The sequence below is a fragment of the Phocoena sinus genome, chromosome 10, assembly GCF_008692025.1.
Source record: "Phocoena sinus isolate mPhoSin1 chromosome 10, mPhoSin1.pri, whole genome shotgun sequence".
Classification (NCBI taxonomy): Eukaryota; Metazoa; Chordata; class Mammalia; order Artiodactyla; family Phocoenidae; genus Phocoena; species Phocoena sinus.
Genome location: NC_045772.1, coordinates 98,642,751 through 98,656,558, shown reverse-complemented (window position 1 = coordinate 98,656,558; position 13,808 = coordinate 98,642,751). Strand labels below are relative to the sequence as shown.

The window sequence follows — 13,808 nt, the reverse complement described above, 5'->3', positions numbered from 1 at the left end:
TGCCTCAGCCTTCATTACCATCTCAAGGACATGGCACAGGGAGGGGTTCTCCTCTGAAACAGTTCTTAGAGATGCTTTTCAAACGCTGGCTCCAAACAGGCTTCCGAAGCATGGTTTCCAAAATATAGATGGAAAAGACCCTCCAGTGCAGCTTCCTGGGAAGAATGCTCTTCGAATCCTCTAGAGGCAAATCTTGGACGGAGCTTAGCATTTATAGAAATGATATGCTTCCCTCCTTTTCTGAATATCTCCTATTAAGGCTGCCTTGCCAAAAGGACTCCCAACCCGCTGAAGACCAGCCCCTCCTCGACCCCCGGGGACAAAAATGTCAGTGACAAGTGTTTGATTCCCCCCCACCCCACCCCCCGCCAGCATAGTAACCTCCTTCAGATATTTCTAGATGTGCCCTGATGGGCTGATTGTCCCACGGGGTCTCCAGCTCTCTCCCGCATCTCTCTGTCACCCGTTACTGCAGGCTTCAGATGGACAGAGGTCACTCCTGGGGTGCCAGGGAGCTCGTGGGCTGTGCCTTGCTTATCAAGTCCGCAAACCAGTCTCTCGTTTCACACGGGAGACACTGCTTGCCCCTTTCAGATACTATGTAGCCAGACCATCCTAGTCGCTGTCAGACTGGGTCAACTAGACCCAAAGCTGGCTTAGAGGTTCCTTCTAAAAGTCGTCAGCTGTTGAACGTGCCTCGTTCTCACCAGTCGGCCCCGGGTTAAACATTTTAATGTGAAAAACCAAGCATGCATGTACCACTGTTTCAGAGAACAGCTGGAGAGCTCAGGAAGTTCCCAGCTTACCTCGGGTCCCCAGAGCCGCACTCCCACTCTCCCTGGGGACGTCCTCGGTGCCTCAGCTATTGTGTGTGCCGGACTTCGGGCGCTAAGTGCTCCCACCCATCAGCCTATGTTCTCTGGAGAGCTCTTGGTGCAGGCTGTCACCTTGTGAGCGAGGCCCATGAACAAGCAAGGCACAGACAGCGTGGAAGAAGTTGGGGGGTGGGCGGCACACGGAAAATAAAAGACGAGGTTCCTGTCATCAAGGAACGTAGCGATTGTATGGTGAATCCACGGTAAAGCACGTAAAACCCCAGCAAATGAAGATCAAGTGAGTGGATGCTAAGCAGGTGTTTGGAACTAGACGTGCAGTAGGAAATCAGCCCTCGGGAAGGAGCTCTCCGGGCCTAACGTAAGATACAGAGTAGAAGCCATCACTTGGTGGTTGAAAATGTCCTTGGGATGGAGAAAGAAACTGTGGTATGTGCATGCCGTAGAACATTATTCAACCTTAAAAAGAAATGAAATTCCGATACATGCTACACTATGAATGAGCCTTGGACGTGTTAAGTGAAATAAGCCAGACACAGACAAATATTGTGGGATGCCACTTACATGAGGTCCCGAGGCCCCTAGACGTAGTCAAATCCATAGAGACAGAAAGTGGAATAGAGGTTCCCAGGGCCCAGCGGGTGGGGGAGTGATTGTGTAATGGGGATGGAGTTTCCATTTGGGAAGAAAAGTCCTGGAGAGGGTGGTGGTCTCACGACACAGTGAATGTACTCAAAGCTGACGCTGTACACTTTTAATACTGATGAAGTCGCTCAGTGCTGGGTGGTGTATATATTGCTACAACAAAAAGTTGTAGATACCCACATAGACGTAAAATGTCCTTGGGCCACACTGAAGTGCCCAGGGGTTTGCGTTGAGCCCCCCTCCCACAGGGAAGCCCGGTGCCCAGACCACCTTCTGCCCTATGGGCCCTGGTGCATGGGCAGATAAGAATCGGGAAGTGCTGGCCTTTGACCCCAGAGTCCCTACAGTTGTGTGCTAGCCCCGTGCACCTTGCACCTTGCACCTAGAGACCTGGGCCAGCTGACGGTGTCCTTTTTCCGGGGATTGTCAGAGATATGACTGTAGAAAGAGGATCCCCTCTTTCTCCCCTGAAACAGCCAGAGCCATCTCTCTGGCTCTCTGGCCAGCGGCAGAGAGCTTTGATAGGAGGGACCCACGCGGCCCTGAGAAAGCTGCTCTCTGTTGTTTGCTCTGGTTGTCAAAATAAACCGGAACGCTTCATTCCAAAGAGAAAGCTGAGTGAGAAGCCTGACAGTTTTACAGGGAATAAAAGTCTCAGAGGGTGGTGTATTTTAAGTACTCTTTCCTTCTACTCCTAAGTGTTGCTAAAAACAGACACCAGCCAGAGAGGCCATTCTGGCTTTGGGGGAACGTCTACTGGGGCTTCCGTTGCCAAGGGTCCGCTTGCGAAGGGGGGGACCGACTGGGCCACTTCCCTGGCAGAATCGGGGTTCCTCTTCCGTCCCCTCGGCATCCTGCTAGAGCTTGGTGCCAGCCTTTATCTCCCTGTTCACTTGTATATAGACTCTTTTGAACGAGACCCAACTTTGACTCAGCCTTTTCTCCAGATCCCCTGGCAGAGTCATTGGGGAATGATGTAGGGAGGGCGGGGGAGGAAGGAAGGGGGACAAAGGCTGGGCAGGTGGGTTTCAAGTGTGTTTCTAGTGCTTTGGTCTCCCCAGGTCTTTTGGAAAAGCTAGATAGATGTTAACATTAACAATATGTCAGGGTCCCCTGAGTTTTACCTGACTTTATCTTAGAGCAAGTCACTTTGTTTTCACGTGACACCATTTTCCTAAGTCACTAATGAACAAGTAGAATTGGGGCTCACGGGCCATGAAGATGGGAAGTTACTGGAAGGTATTTAACAGGACAGGTACAGATGGGAGTCGTCCTGTCATTACATGTATCCTCTTCTACCTAGATTACACCAAAACTGTCTGTTGCCTTCTTTTTTCTTTTTTTTTTTAAAGCCTTTATTGAATTTGTTACAATTTTGCTTCTGTTTTATGTCTTGGTTTTGGGGCCAGGAGGCCTGTGGGATCTTACCTCCCTGACGAGGGATCGAACCCACATCCCCTGCATTGGAAGGCTAAGTCTTAACCACTGGACCGCCAGGGAAGTCCCTTGAATTCTTAACTATTGCCCAGGAAGATTCCAGGCCATCCCTCCCCTAGGGTCATCCGCAGCGCCAGGGAAGACTCGATAGTGACTGCATGTCAGAACCCCAGGGTCCCCACCCTTGCCTTGGTCCCCGGAGCCCTCACAGCACACCTTCTCCTGAGGGCCCCCGTGTCCCCGAGACTGCCCTTTGTGCCCCGAACAGGGCCTGTGGTCAGAAGCCCGCAGGAGAGTCGCTGGACGGGAAGCCGGGGGCGGGACGGCAGAGGAAACAGAAACGGAGGCCGATGCTTCCCGCCCCTGCTTGAGCTCGAGTTTTGCCGCGGGCCTCATTTGGTATTCAAGGAAATAAGCCCAACAGGCTGTGAAGAAAAGAAGAATGAGATAGTTTCCTAAGTTGTCTGTGCCTGAGTTGGCCGCGGGTCTGGGGCTCATTCAGCCCTTTGTGGCCCTGTTGAGTGCAGTGCGTGTGTGGTGACAATGCCGTGATGCAGTGACACTGGAGGCTGATGGTAGCAGTTCCGCAGCCCATTCAGAGGGCCGAGGAGGGTGCGGGGCGCGGGGCTGGAGCCAGCACGCGGAGGAAGTCGGGCCGGGGAAGGAGCCGGGCATCACAAATGCCGCTGTCAGGGCTCTGGGCCGGGGGTGGCGGGGGGAGGGGCCCGAGCATCCTCGGGCTGGAGGCCTGCCCGACCCCCAACACTGTGGAGTGCCACCTGTCCAGGCTGACAGACGAGCATTATGGCTCTCCCTCTAATCAGCTTAATTTGGGGCATCTCGACACAATGGCTGGTGCTTCTGGAGGCTGCGGAGAAGCAGAGGGCCCGGAGCCGCGGCACTTGCCGTGCACGCAGCATCTTTTCATCGGAGGCGCTGTCGGGGGTTTTCCAGGCCGCTTGGGCTGTGTCTCCCTTTCTCGGAGATTCTCTGCTCTGTCCTTCCTTAGAGCCCGGAAGAGGCAGAGAGGCGCACAGGGAAGACGGTTCTGGAATTGGAGTCTCACCCTTTGAAGGCCGGGGATCGTTTTTAACCAGGTGTGGTTGGGGGGGGGGAGCCAGCTTCGGGTCGGCTCCCTAGCTGTGAAGTGGGCGCAGCTGGCTGTTGGATCTCCAAAAGCCCCCCAGAGCCCCCAGTTCTCAGATCCTGTAAGAATCTTAGAACTCCGCCCGTGGGCACATGGCCATCACTCTCTCCAGCTTTGCTTTGGGTTCCCTTCAGGCTCTACAACTTGTCCCTCCTTCTGTTTCCTTCACTGGGCTTGGCCGCCTCCCTTCCTCCAGATCACCCCTCCCACCCCAGTCCCCCCCGGCGCTCTCCTACCCACTCGGGAGATTGGGAGCCCCTCCGGCAAGACCGGGGCCGGGTGGACTGGGTGGAGGGGCGTGTCTGCTGAGGTAGGGGCACCAGCCCGCCCTCCCTCGGACCTCACTTTCCACCAGCTGACAGGAAATCCACACGCTCTTGGGACGCCCAAGAAGGACTCCTGCAATCCCAAAGGAAGGTTTAAAATGCAGGGAGTGAGCTCTGTTTCCAGGAAGAGGGATGCCGGTTTCCTTCCTGCCACTGTCAGAGTAGAACTTGCAACATTCTTTATGCAAGACAAGCTCTTGCCCTTAAGTAGGTTTTCATCTAGCCGAGAGCGAGAGGTCCCCGTGGTTGAAACTCAGGTTAGGACAGCCAAGTCATGAAGCAGTGGAACCAGGGGAGGGTTAGACGGAGACCCCAGAGCGCTTTCCAGGAATGAGGGACGCCATCGACCCACCGAGAGCTTTAGCGTCCTGCTGTCACAGCTGAGCCTGTGGGCTTCAGGGTCCCTCGTTTCTGGGGGAGCTACTATAGTCGTCCCTTTTCCCTTGGAGTAAGAGGTATCAAAGAGGAAGAGCTGGCCATAGTCAGGAATGATTTAGATTGAAATTCAAGTGGGACTGGAAAAATCAAGAAAGGAGAGTTTGTGTTTTATGTGAAATCTTTCTTCATTTTATTCGGGAAAGCTGTTTTTGGCTGGAAGTTACATAAATATGACATTCGACGCCTGTGTTCTCTTGAAGTTCCGTAGAAGTCACTGCCCAGTGTGCCAGCCCTCCCTGTAGGCCTTTCTCAGAACTGTTCCTTTAGGGTCTAAGGCTGCTGGGAGGGAAGTCTAAATACCGGGAACAGTAGGAACATGGGTGACCCAAAGGGAGACTGTCCGTGGCCCCAGATCAAATTCTTTAGCTCTCCAGAGCCCGGTCTCCCTGTTTGGAGGACCATCCATCTCGGCTGCTGGTGTGGCTAAGGCAGTGATGGTCACGGCCTCCTGAGTTTGTCGTATTATTGGGGTGGCAGATGTGCTGACCCAGAAATAGAGCCTTGGGGAAGGAAAGTCGGACAGGATTGGCCAGGAGCTTCCTCAGGGACAAGCCAGAGGAGTTTTGACTGTCGCCAGTTTTTACATTGTTAACCTTGTTCTTTAAGATTGTTTGAGATCATAAGGCTTTCGGGTCCTCTAGTGCCTTCCGTTGAAATGCAGGTGCCCTTAGAAGCATCCTGCCTTTAGCCTTCACCGCCGAGCACCTTCGTGAGTGGTGAGTGACCAGAAGCACGGCCACTGCAGGACGGGCCTTGGAGGAGGAGTGCTGGACGGGCAGAGCAGGCAGTGGGCGAGGCCCGTCAGCTTCTAATTCACCAGTTAGGGGGTCAGGCAGGTTAGAGGACATGACCAGGCGAGGCCACAGGCCAGTCTGAGAAATGTTGTTGGGTCCTCAGTGGCCAGTCCCTGGCTCTTTCTCATTGGGGACAGGGAGCTCTGGGCCGGGGTACGTCTGCCCTGCCGGACGCTCCATCCACTGTGCCCGCTGCACTGCCCGCCTCGCCTGTCCTGAGCAAATGCTCGTTCGTACCTCGATTCAAAGAAATCTCAGGAATTCTTTCACAGCCCAGGATGGACTTCTTTCTGTTCATAATAAATGATTGTCGTGTGTTGAACTTAGCACTTTGTCCAAATGATCTCAGTTGGTCCTCCGTCTGTGAGCGTTTCCTGAGCCTTATTTTACAAGTGGGGAAACTGAGGTCAGAGAAGGAAGATAACTTAGCGGCTGCCTGCAAGTCTGGTGGGGCGACAGCAAATAGCCCTGCCTTCTAGTCACTCTTAATTCATTGCAGGTGAAATTTCATCTCTGCCCTTAGTGCTCGGTCTGCCTTTGCTCCCAATCTTGAATTTCATACAAAGCTGAAATGGATGAGAGATGAGAAGGGAATGGAAACGGTGTTCCTAAGAACCCCAACTTTATTTTTAGATCTTGGGAAAACAGATAACGCTTTGGTGCTCGGCAAACAGTAACCCCTGGGCAGTTGCATGGTGAAACAAGCACAAGGGAAACGTACATTAAACTGTGGAAAGACCCGGGCAGAGTGGATTTAACATACTTTCCATGTGTCTGTGCTGCTTACGAGGGCACAGGAAAGCAGGCTTGCCAAGGAGAGATGTTGGGAAATAGCTCCTAAGAGCAATTTCTTCAGCTCACCTCCCACTTGCTACTTACTACCAACCACCATCCCTCCCTAGGGACACCCACGAATTGCTGCTGTGTCCCGTGCCACCCAGCTAACAGAGACACCTGCCTGAGATTAACACATCGTGCATCTTCCCGACCAAATACAGACTAATATCAAAGCAATGCTGCAGGGTTTTGTTTTTTTTTTTTTTTTGCCTATTCCCAAATTAGACGGCTCAAGTGTCCAGGATTTTGAAAACATTTCTGTGTTGTATTTTTATGAGAGTTGAGGGAACGGTAAATAAGCGAAAACCAGATTGCTTGTTTTTAAGCGGTTCCGCAGTCGCTCTGAGGGTCAGTGTAGTTCAGTCCATTCTCTTATCTATCCCTTGGGTAGTCTAGTGCGGTCACACTGTCTGTACGGCTGGCCTTCCCCTTTTCCTTCTCACCTCCCAGTGTCCCCAGGCGGGAAGCATCTCGTTGGCCCTTGGATTACCAGGCACCGTGTGGCCACAAACAGCTGCTCACCTTGGCCAGTGGTGCGCAGGTCCTGTGCGTACAATTCACCCGGGCTTCTGCTAAAATGCAGATTCTGATCTGACTGGTCTGGAGAGGGATGAGGTTCTGCACTTCTTTTTTCTTTTTTTAATTAATTAATTAGGCTGCATCCGGTCTTCGTCGTGGCCCTCGGGATCTTTCATCGCGGCACACAGGCTTGTCTCTGGTTTTGGCGTGTGGGCTCCGGAGCGCACGGGCTCGGTAGTTGCGGCACCGTGGGCTTAGCTGCCCCGCGGCCTGTGGGATCTTAGTTCCCCGACCAGGGCTCAAACCCGCGTCCCCTGCATTGGAAGGTGGATGCTTAACCACTGGACCACCGGGGAAGTCCTAGGTTCTGCATTTCTAACAAGCTCCCAGATGGTGCTGATGCTGCCGGTCCGTGGACCCCACTTGGAGCGGTGAGGTTCCAGCACCGGAAGGATGCATCTCCTGTACATTTCAGCTTTCTTTCTACTGGAAAGCGAGCGCAGACTTCGTCAGTTGCTCTGCGTACTGTTGCCTTTGCTAACAGCTCTGGTCTGGACCGTTCTTCCTCTAGGATTGCCTCAAAGCCTGCCAGGAGCAGATTGAGGTGGTGCTGCTAAACAGCCTGCAGCAGTACCGTCAGGACCAGGGCGACGGATCCAAGTCGGAGGACGAGCTGGACCAAGCCAGCACCCCTACAGACGTGCGGGATATTGACCTGTGAGGATGTCGGGCAGGCCGAATGGGAGAGGAGCGTCCAATCTGCTCTCTCCTCCTCTCCGGTTGTGTTTTGTTCTCTTAATGTTTTAGAATGAAACTTAAAAAAAAAAAAAAAAAAAACCTGCCCCCACCTAGATCATATTGAAAGATCTTTTAGAAGTGAGAGATAAAGGTCCTATAAACACGGAATCAGTAAAAGCATTTGGTGCCTATTTGAAGTACAACAGAAGGGAATCCCGTATATATGCGAACAGTTATTATTGTTTGATGATGTTAAAAGTCATAGTAAAACGCTTACAGGAGAACCTGCAGAGTAGCTAGCGAAAATGTATGCCTGCACTATGGGAACAAATTAGAGACTTTTCTTTTTTCCTGTTATGAGCTAGCATGTATATACCCCTGGTAGGATACTTTCGAGGAATTGCAGACGCCACTATGGCAGGATTAGATTGCAAAGCAATGAACTCGAGAAGGAGTTAGAAATAAGGAGGGACAGGATGGGGAGGGAGTTACAAAAGGATCTCAGTGCGATCGAACCGTTTTGGATGGAGAAGCGCCCTTCCTCCCGACCACCTGTTTGTTACTAAGTCAGGAGCGTTGCTGGGCGTCTAGTGACAACTCTTGCTGTCTACAGTAGCTGCTACCTAAAAGAGGTGATGTTTGCCCGTTGGACACAGGTGATTGGATCCTGGGGTTTCACATTTTTCGACCTCTTGCTTCTTCTTCCAAACATGGTTCGTTGCAGACACCACCCAATTTTTATCTAAAAGGGGCAAAATCTAGCGACGGGCCATCCCCCAAACTCCTATGAGATGGAGGCAGATGGAGCCCGAGGGTGGGATCTGGAATGGAAACTTTTCTCCTGATGTGTTCAAGAGAGTAATGTGACCTTGGCATCCCTCATTAGGAAACAAACGAATTCTTTGGTGCTGATTGGCGTGTCTGGTCCACAGGTGAGCGTTTTGGTATAAACCATTCCATTCGAAAAGCACTTTTAAAAATTGTTCCCGAGGGATAGATGGGATGGTTTATGCAAATCATGCAGAGTTGATGCCTCCCTTCTCCTCCTGTGCCCCCTCCCCTCCTGCCCCCAGTTGGGTTGCTGTCCTGTATCTGACACTCTCTGGCATCCCCACCGGAACTCAAGACACATCCTCTTCCGCTGAAATCCCCATCACAACATTCCTAAAAACAAAGCTCTGTTACCATTTTGATGGCACAGAAGGATCTTAATTCCCACCTCTATACTCCTCCTTTGGACATGGAAAAAAGCGTTATTGCTGGTGCAAAGACAGACAGCGGGTCATCAGTGTGGCATTTCGTTCCCGTTTCCGTTTTTTTGTTGATTTCATTGCAAGGTTGCATTCAGCGTACTTGAATTTTTTTTCCTCTCCACGTCTTAGAGGCATTCAGTTAGCAGAGAGGTTGAAGCACCAACTTTTTTTTTTTTTTGCACAATTGTAATTGACAGGTAATGAAGCTATTAAAATATTTGCCTTTTTAAGTAAAAATAAAAATCAGAACAGGGCTACTCTGAAGAATTGTTTTATACACAGATTCTGCCTTGTTTCATAGTATAAGGGTTTAAGATGGAGAAAAATCTAAGGGTCTCTTATTTTTCATTTTATTATGTTCAGTTTTTTATTATTTTTTTTTTTTTGCGCTGCTAAGAAGCTGAGATCATTCATTGTTATCCACGTTAACAGTACCTATAGCTGTAATGTTTCACCGAGTGTGCTGCTATCTTATAAACAATTTTATAATATATTATTTTCCCGCTTAAATTTCCAAGTCCTGAAGTAGATGGTTGAGATAGGAGTTCTTCGTACTGGAAAAGCCCTTCCATACATAGTTTGTTTTCTTCTGGTAGCGTATTCATGGATTTTTTTTTTTTTTTTTTTTTTTTCCTCTCTGGTCACATCCTTCAAAGACAGAGTATTCTTTACCTCAGGTGTACTGGACAAAATCAATAGCTACAAAAGAAAATGGTTCACATTTTTGTTCTCATAATACCTCACAACCGGACAGTTTCTGCTTGGGAGCCCATTAGTCAGGGAAGGCAGAAGGCGGGGGAAGAGGCTGTGCGGCCCCTCCCAGGTGGCAGGTGGAGGATTTGGCCCCAGGGTCTCTCACGCCCAGGGACCTCTTCCGTGGTGAAGGTCATCAGGCTTCCATTCTGACTCTGGTATCCTCATCATGATGGAAAAAATGCAATTGAACCAAGGGATTTCCCCTCCCCCGCAAGGCTGACACTCAGCACAGAGGTTGATGCAGTGGGGTAGGTACCACGTGGGTACCAGCGATCAGGACACAGACTAGAGAATTGCAGCAGGCTATCTGGAGAGTCTCATCTTGCAGGCCTTTCTAAAGCAGGGCTCTCATCTGCTTTGGGTCCTTTCATCTGGAACAAACGTTTCCCCTCTCTCTGGCCCCTTCCCGGATACGGGCAGACCCCGTTCAGGATGATCTCGGAGGGTTTCCTAGGTCTGAACCTGCAGCAGGTAAGGTTGCCACGGCAACTGCTCCCGCCTGTCCGGCCTGCGGCAGGCAAGCGCAGCCAGGTCCTTGCTAAGTGGCACTAAATGGTTTTCAGGTTTTAGGTCGTGCGTTGAATTGGCATGGTTGGAAAAATGGGTCAGATGAGTATTGGATTGGTGGTCGAAGGGAGGTAGGGAGGCTGCTTCTCTGCAGAGATATGCAGTCCCAGATGCGTCAGTCTCCCTTGAAGTGTGTTAGAAGGGTTCAGGACTTGGTGAGTTACGTGACCCTGACATTCTAGGGATTTCTGGTGGGCCAGTGGGTGCTGTATTCTGAGGTTTTGGAGAGGAAGGCTGAGCAGCCTGTGTTTTATCGGGAGCACACTTTGCACAGGCCACTCTTCTAGGCCCTGAGGGGTTCCACAGGATGGAGGAATGCATGGACCCTAGAGTTCTTGGGAGTCTTGGAACCTAAAGAGAAAGCCAGGTACAGATCCCTTGAACAGTGACCAGCCGCTAAGCTCAAAGGGAAGCAGCAAATGAGAGAACCTGACAAATAAGGAAACAGGCCAACAGACTCCCCCAGAGTCCTTCACTTTCCACTTTCCCTGGAGCCCCCAAGGGGCCACTGGGGCCTTCTGGTTTTTTCTTCTTCCCAGCCCTGGAGCCCCCAGGGGGCCACTGGGGCCTTCTGGCTTTGTCTTCTTCCCATCCTCAGGGCCTAGTGTGATGGGAGGTGTAGGGTTGCTGGTGAGGAGGGTGCCAGGTAGTTTAGCTTTTCTGCCTGCTCTCTCCTTAACACAAAAGAAGGGATCCCGGCTTTGCTGAACTGGCTTATACCCGCTCCTTGGATTGGTTTCCTCGGTAGGAGTTTTTGTCCCAGAGGAGTTCACTTCTCCCCATGCATTTTTTTCTCTTTCCTCCCACTAAGAGGGTTCCAAACCTATTCTGGTCTTTTTCTACCTTGTTGTCTTTCTCCCTCTTCTTTACTTCCTCCTCTGTATGGTTTTTTTTTTTGGTTGTTTTTTTTGGTTGTTTGTTTGTTTATGTTTTTCTCCATCAGTGGGAGCTAAGTTGTTCCCCTAACCTGCCAAATTTTGGCCAAATCCTACGGGGGAAAATCCTTGTATGCCAAAAATATATGCTAAGCATAATTCAGTTCCATGCGGGTTCATAACAGCCGAGAAGCCTGCAGGCGGGGGCAGGGGACCGATGCACCCCCCCCCCCCCCCCCCGCCAGGCTGAGAGAAGGGGCTTCTGTCCGGGGAGGCTGTCCTCTGGAACTGCCCCACCCCACTGAGCAGCCCACTGCGTCCCCCAGCCGGGTCCCTGTTGGTGCGTGTGCCGCAGTGGAGGCCCGGTTCGGCCTCCTTCAGCATCCGAGTCGGGCACGCGTGGCTCCGAGGGGACGCCACCTCGGCTGCGGGCATCGGGGGCTTCCCTTCCGAAGGGGCTGCGGACGGTAGCAGGATTGGATGACTTTCTCAAAGAGGGCAGGGGCATTTTCCCTCCACGGGCCACAGGGGTCAGGGCTGGGAGAAGAAATAGACTCGCACCTTATCTCATGTAAATAATTTTCTAGCTCAAGAAGAGAATATTGGTAGAGTGGAAATGGGAAGTAAGAACGGGGCGGGGGGGGAAATCTGAGTAAGCCAGCTGGCTTCTAAGCCAAAAGGATTCCTCTTTGTTTATCTTTGAGACGGTCCGACCCTGAGAATAGCTTTAAAAGGGAAATTACTGCTGAGACGGTAAAGTCCCTTTCAGCCAGCAGACGCTCTGTAGCTACGGAGCACAGTGAGCTCGGGGCAGTTCCTGTCACCCGTTTGTACAAAATCGGGCCGGGAGATTCAAGAGGACGTGTATGGCTTCCTCATCCCACTTGGCTTTTCATGATTCTGGATTCTAAATGACCCAGAACCGTCACTTCAGCCAGAACCACCGTTTTGTATCCGTGTGTCTCTGCTTTTAGACTTGGCTGGGCTGTCAGACCCGATTCTTGGCTTGGGTTTCCAGAAGCCATCGGCAAACATACACACGCATGCTGGAGCTGCCACATTTATCCCTTTGCCTGCAGCCTACTTTGGGGAAAAAAGTGCCTTACTGACTGTAGCCATTACAGTAGCCAGTGTATTTTGACAGGTGCCTATCCTTTAAAAAAAAAAAAAAGTTCTCGTGGTTTCTTTTGTTTTGTTTTTTTAATTGGTTGTGTTTCTTACTGCTGGCCAGCTCTGAAATCCCCGGCAGATCACCAGGCCATTGGATTTTTTCCATTATGTTCATTACCACGTACCTCAGATCTCTCTCTCTCTCTCTCTCTCTCTCAGTTACAGTTTCTCGTCTTGGACTTTCTTTTATTATTATTATAAATTTTTTTTTTGCTTTAAACTGAGTGTAATGCCATATCCCGTCAGTTTTATTCTCTCACCATGTACTCTGTAAGAGGTGTGGGTGTTTATTTGGTCGGCATGCGAGCAAGTGCGGAAGTCGCGTGATGAGTATACACGGAAGGTTTTTAGGAAGTATGGGAAAAAAAATGTTGTATTGGCCATGATGGTGACATGGTATAGTCAAGCTGCCTTTTCAGAGGTCCTATCTGTTCGGTGTTAAGTGATTTTTAAAAATAATAACCTGTTTTTCTGACTAGCTTAAAGATGGATTTGAAAATGGTTTTGGATGCAATTAGGTTATGCTATTTGGACAATAAACTCACCTTGACCTAAATTCTCTGGCTCTTTTGACTTCTTTCTTGACCAGCGATCCTCAGCGTGGAACACAACTTTCTTGAGTCAGGACTCTGTTGGCCGCAGTTGGTGCTGGGGTAAAATGCAAATCCTAACCTGGAGGGTCATCTCTGTGTGTCATTTGCGGTGCAACCAATTGATGACCTTTTTTTTTTTTTAACTTTTGGGTCACCCGTACAACCCTCTTATAAACCAGAAGCCTCAGGCCACCTTCAGAAGGTGGGTCAGTCACTGCTGTCCTGACCAGACCTCAGATGCTAATCTTCTGATTATTGCCAGCTACTCACTCCTGGGTGTGAGTATCTCCTGGCTTGGCGGGGAGGGGAGGGCGTGTCTCTGGAGAACCCAACCTCCGCAGCTTTTCCTGGTTGCCTGCAGCTCTTCCCGGCTCCCACCTGCTTCCTGACCCTCCCTCTCTGTATCCCTCCTGTGAGGACTGGACTCCCTCTGCCTTGGTGGGAGGGTGGTGAGGTAGAGCCTGGGAAAGGGGTGGGAAAGTCCACACTTAAACAAATTGCCCATTGCTCCGCGACCTCAGCGACTCAGACCAGCCTCTTTCCCAAGAGTGGTGGGTCAGGCCCTGTTGATGTTACTATGAAAATTCATTTTCTCTGTAGTTCCCTGTCTCCTTCAAAGTCACTGAATGGATAAAGAAGATGTGGTACATATATGCAGTGGAATATTACTCAGCCGTAAAAAAGAATGAATAATGCCATTTACAGCAACATGGTTGGACCTAGAGATGATCATACCGAGTGAAATAAGTCAGAAAAAGACAAATATCATATGATAACACTTACATGTGGAATCTAAAGAAATGATACAAATGAATTTATCTACAAAACAGAAACAGAAACTCACAGACTTAGAAAGCAAACGTGGTTACCAAAGGGGAAA

General features: G+C 50.5%; 1 protein-coding gene across 2 annotated transcripts in view; it reads left to right on the top strand.

Annotated features, from left to right (window-relative positions):
* Positions 1–12,891, top strand: part of CCND2 (cyclin D2) — a 32,418-nt gene extending 19,527 nt beyond the window's left edge. The window contains exon 5 of one of the 2 annotated variants that reach the window (XM_032644957.1): positions 7,113–12,891. In XM_032644957.1, coding sequence (XP_032500848.1) covers positions 7,113–7,214 — 102 coding nt within the window. In that variant the 3' untranslated portion in view covers positions 7,215–12,891. The remainder of the gene's footprint in view (positions 1–7,112) is intronic. The other variant, XM_032644956.1, reaches the window with a different exon arrangement.
* The last annotated feature ends 917 nt before the right edge of the window (positions 12,892–13,808 follow it).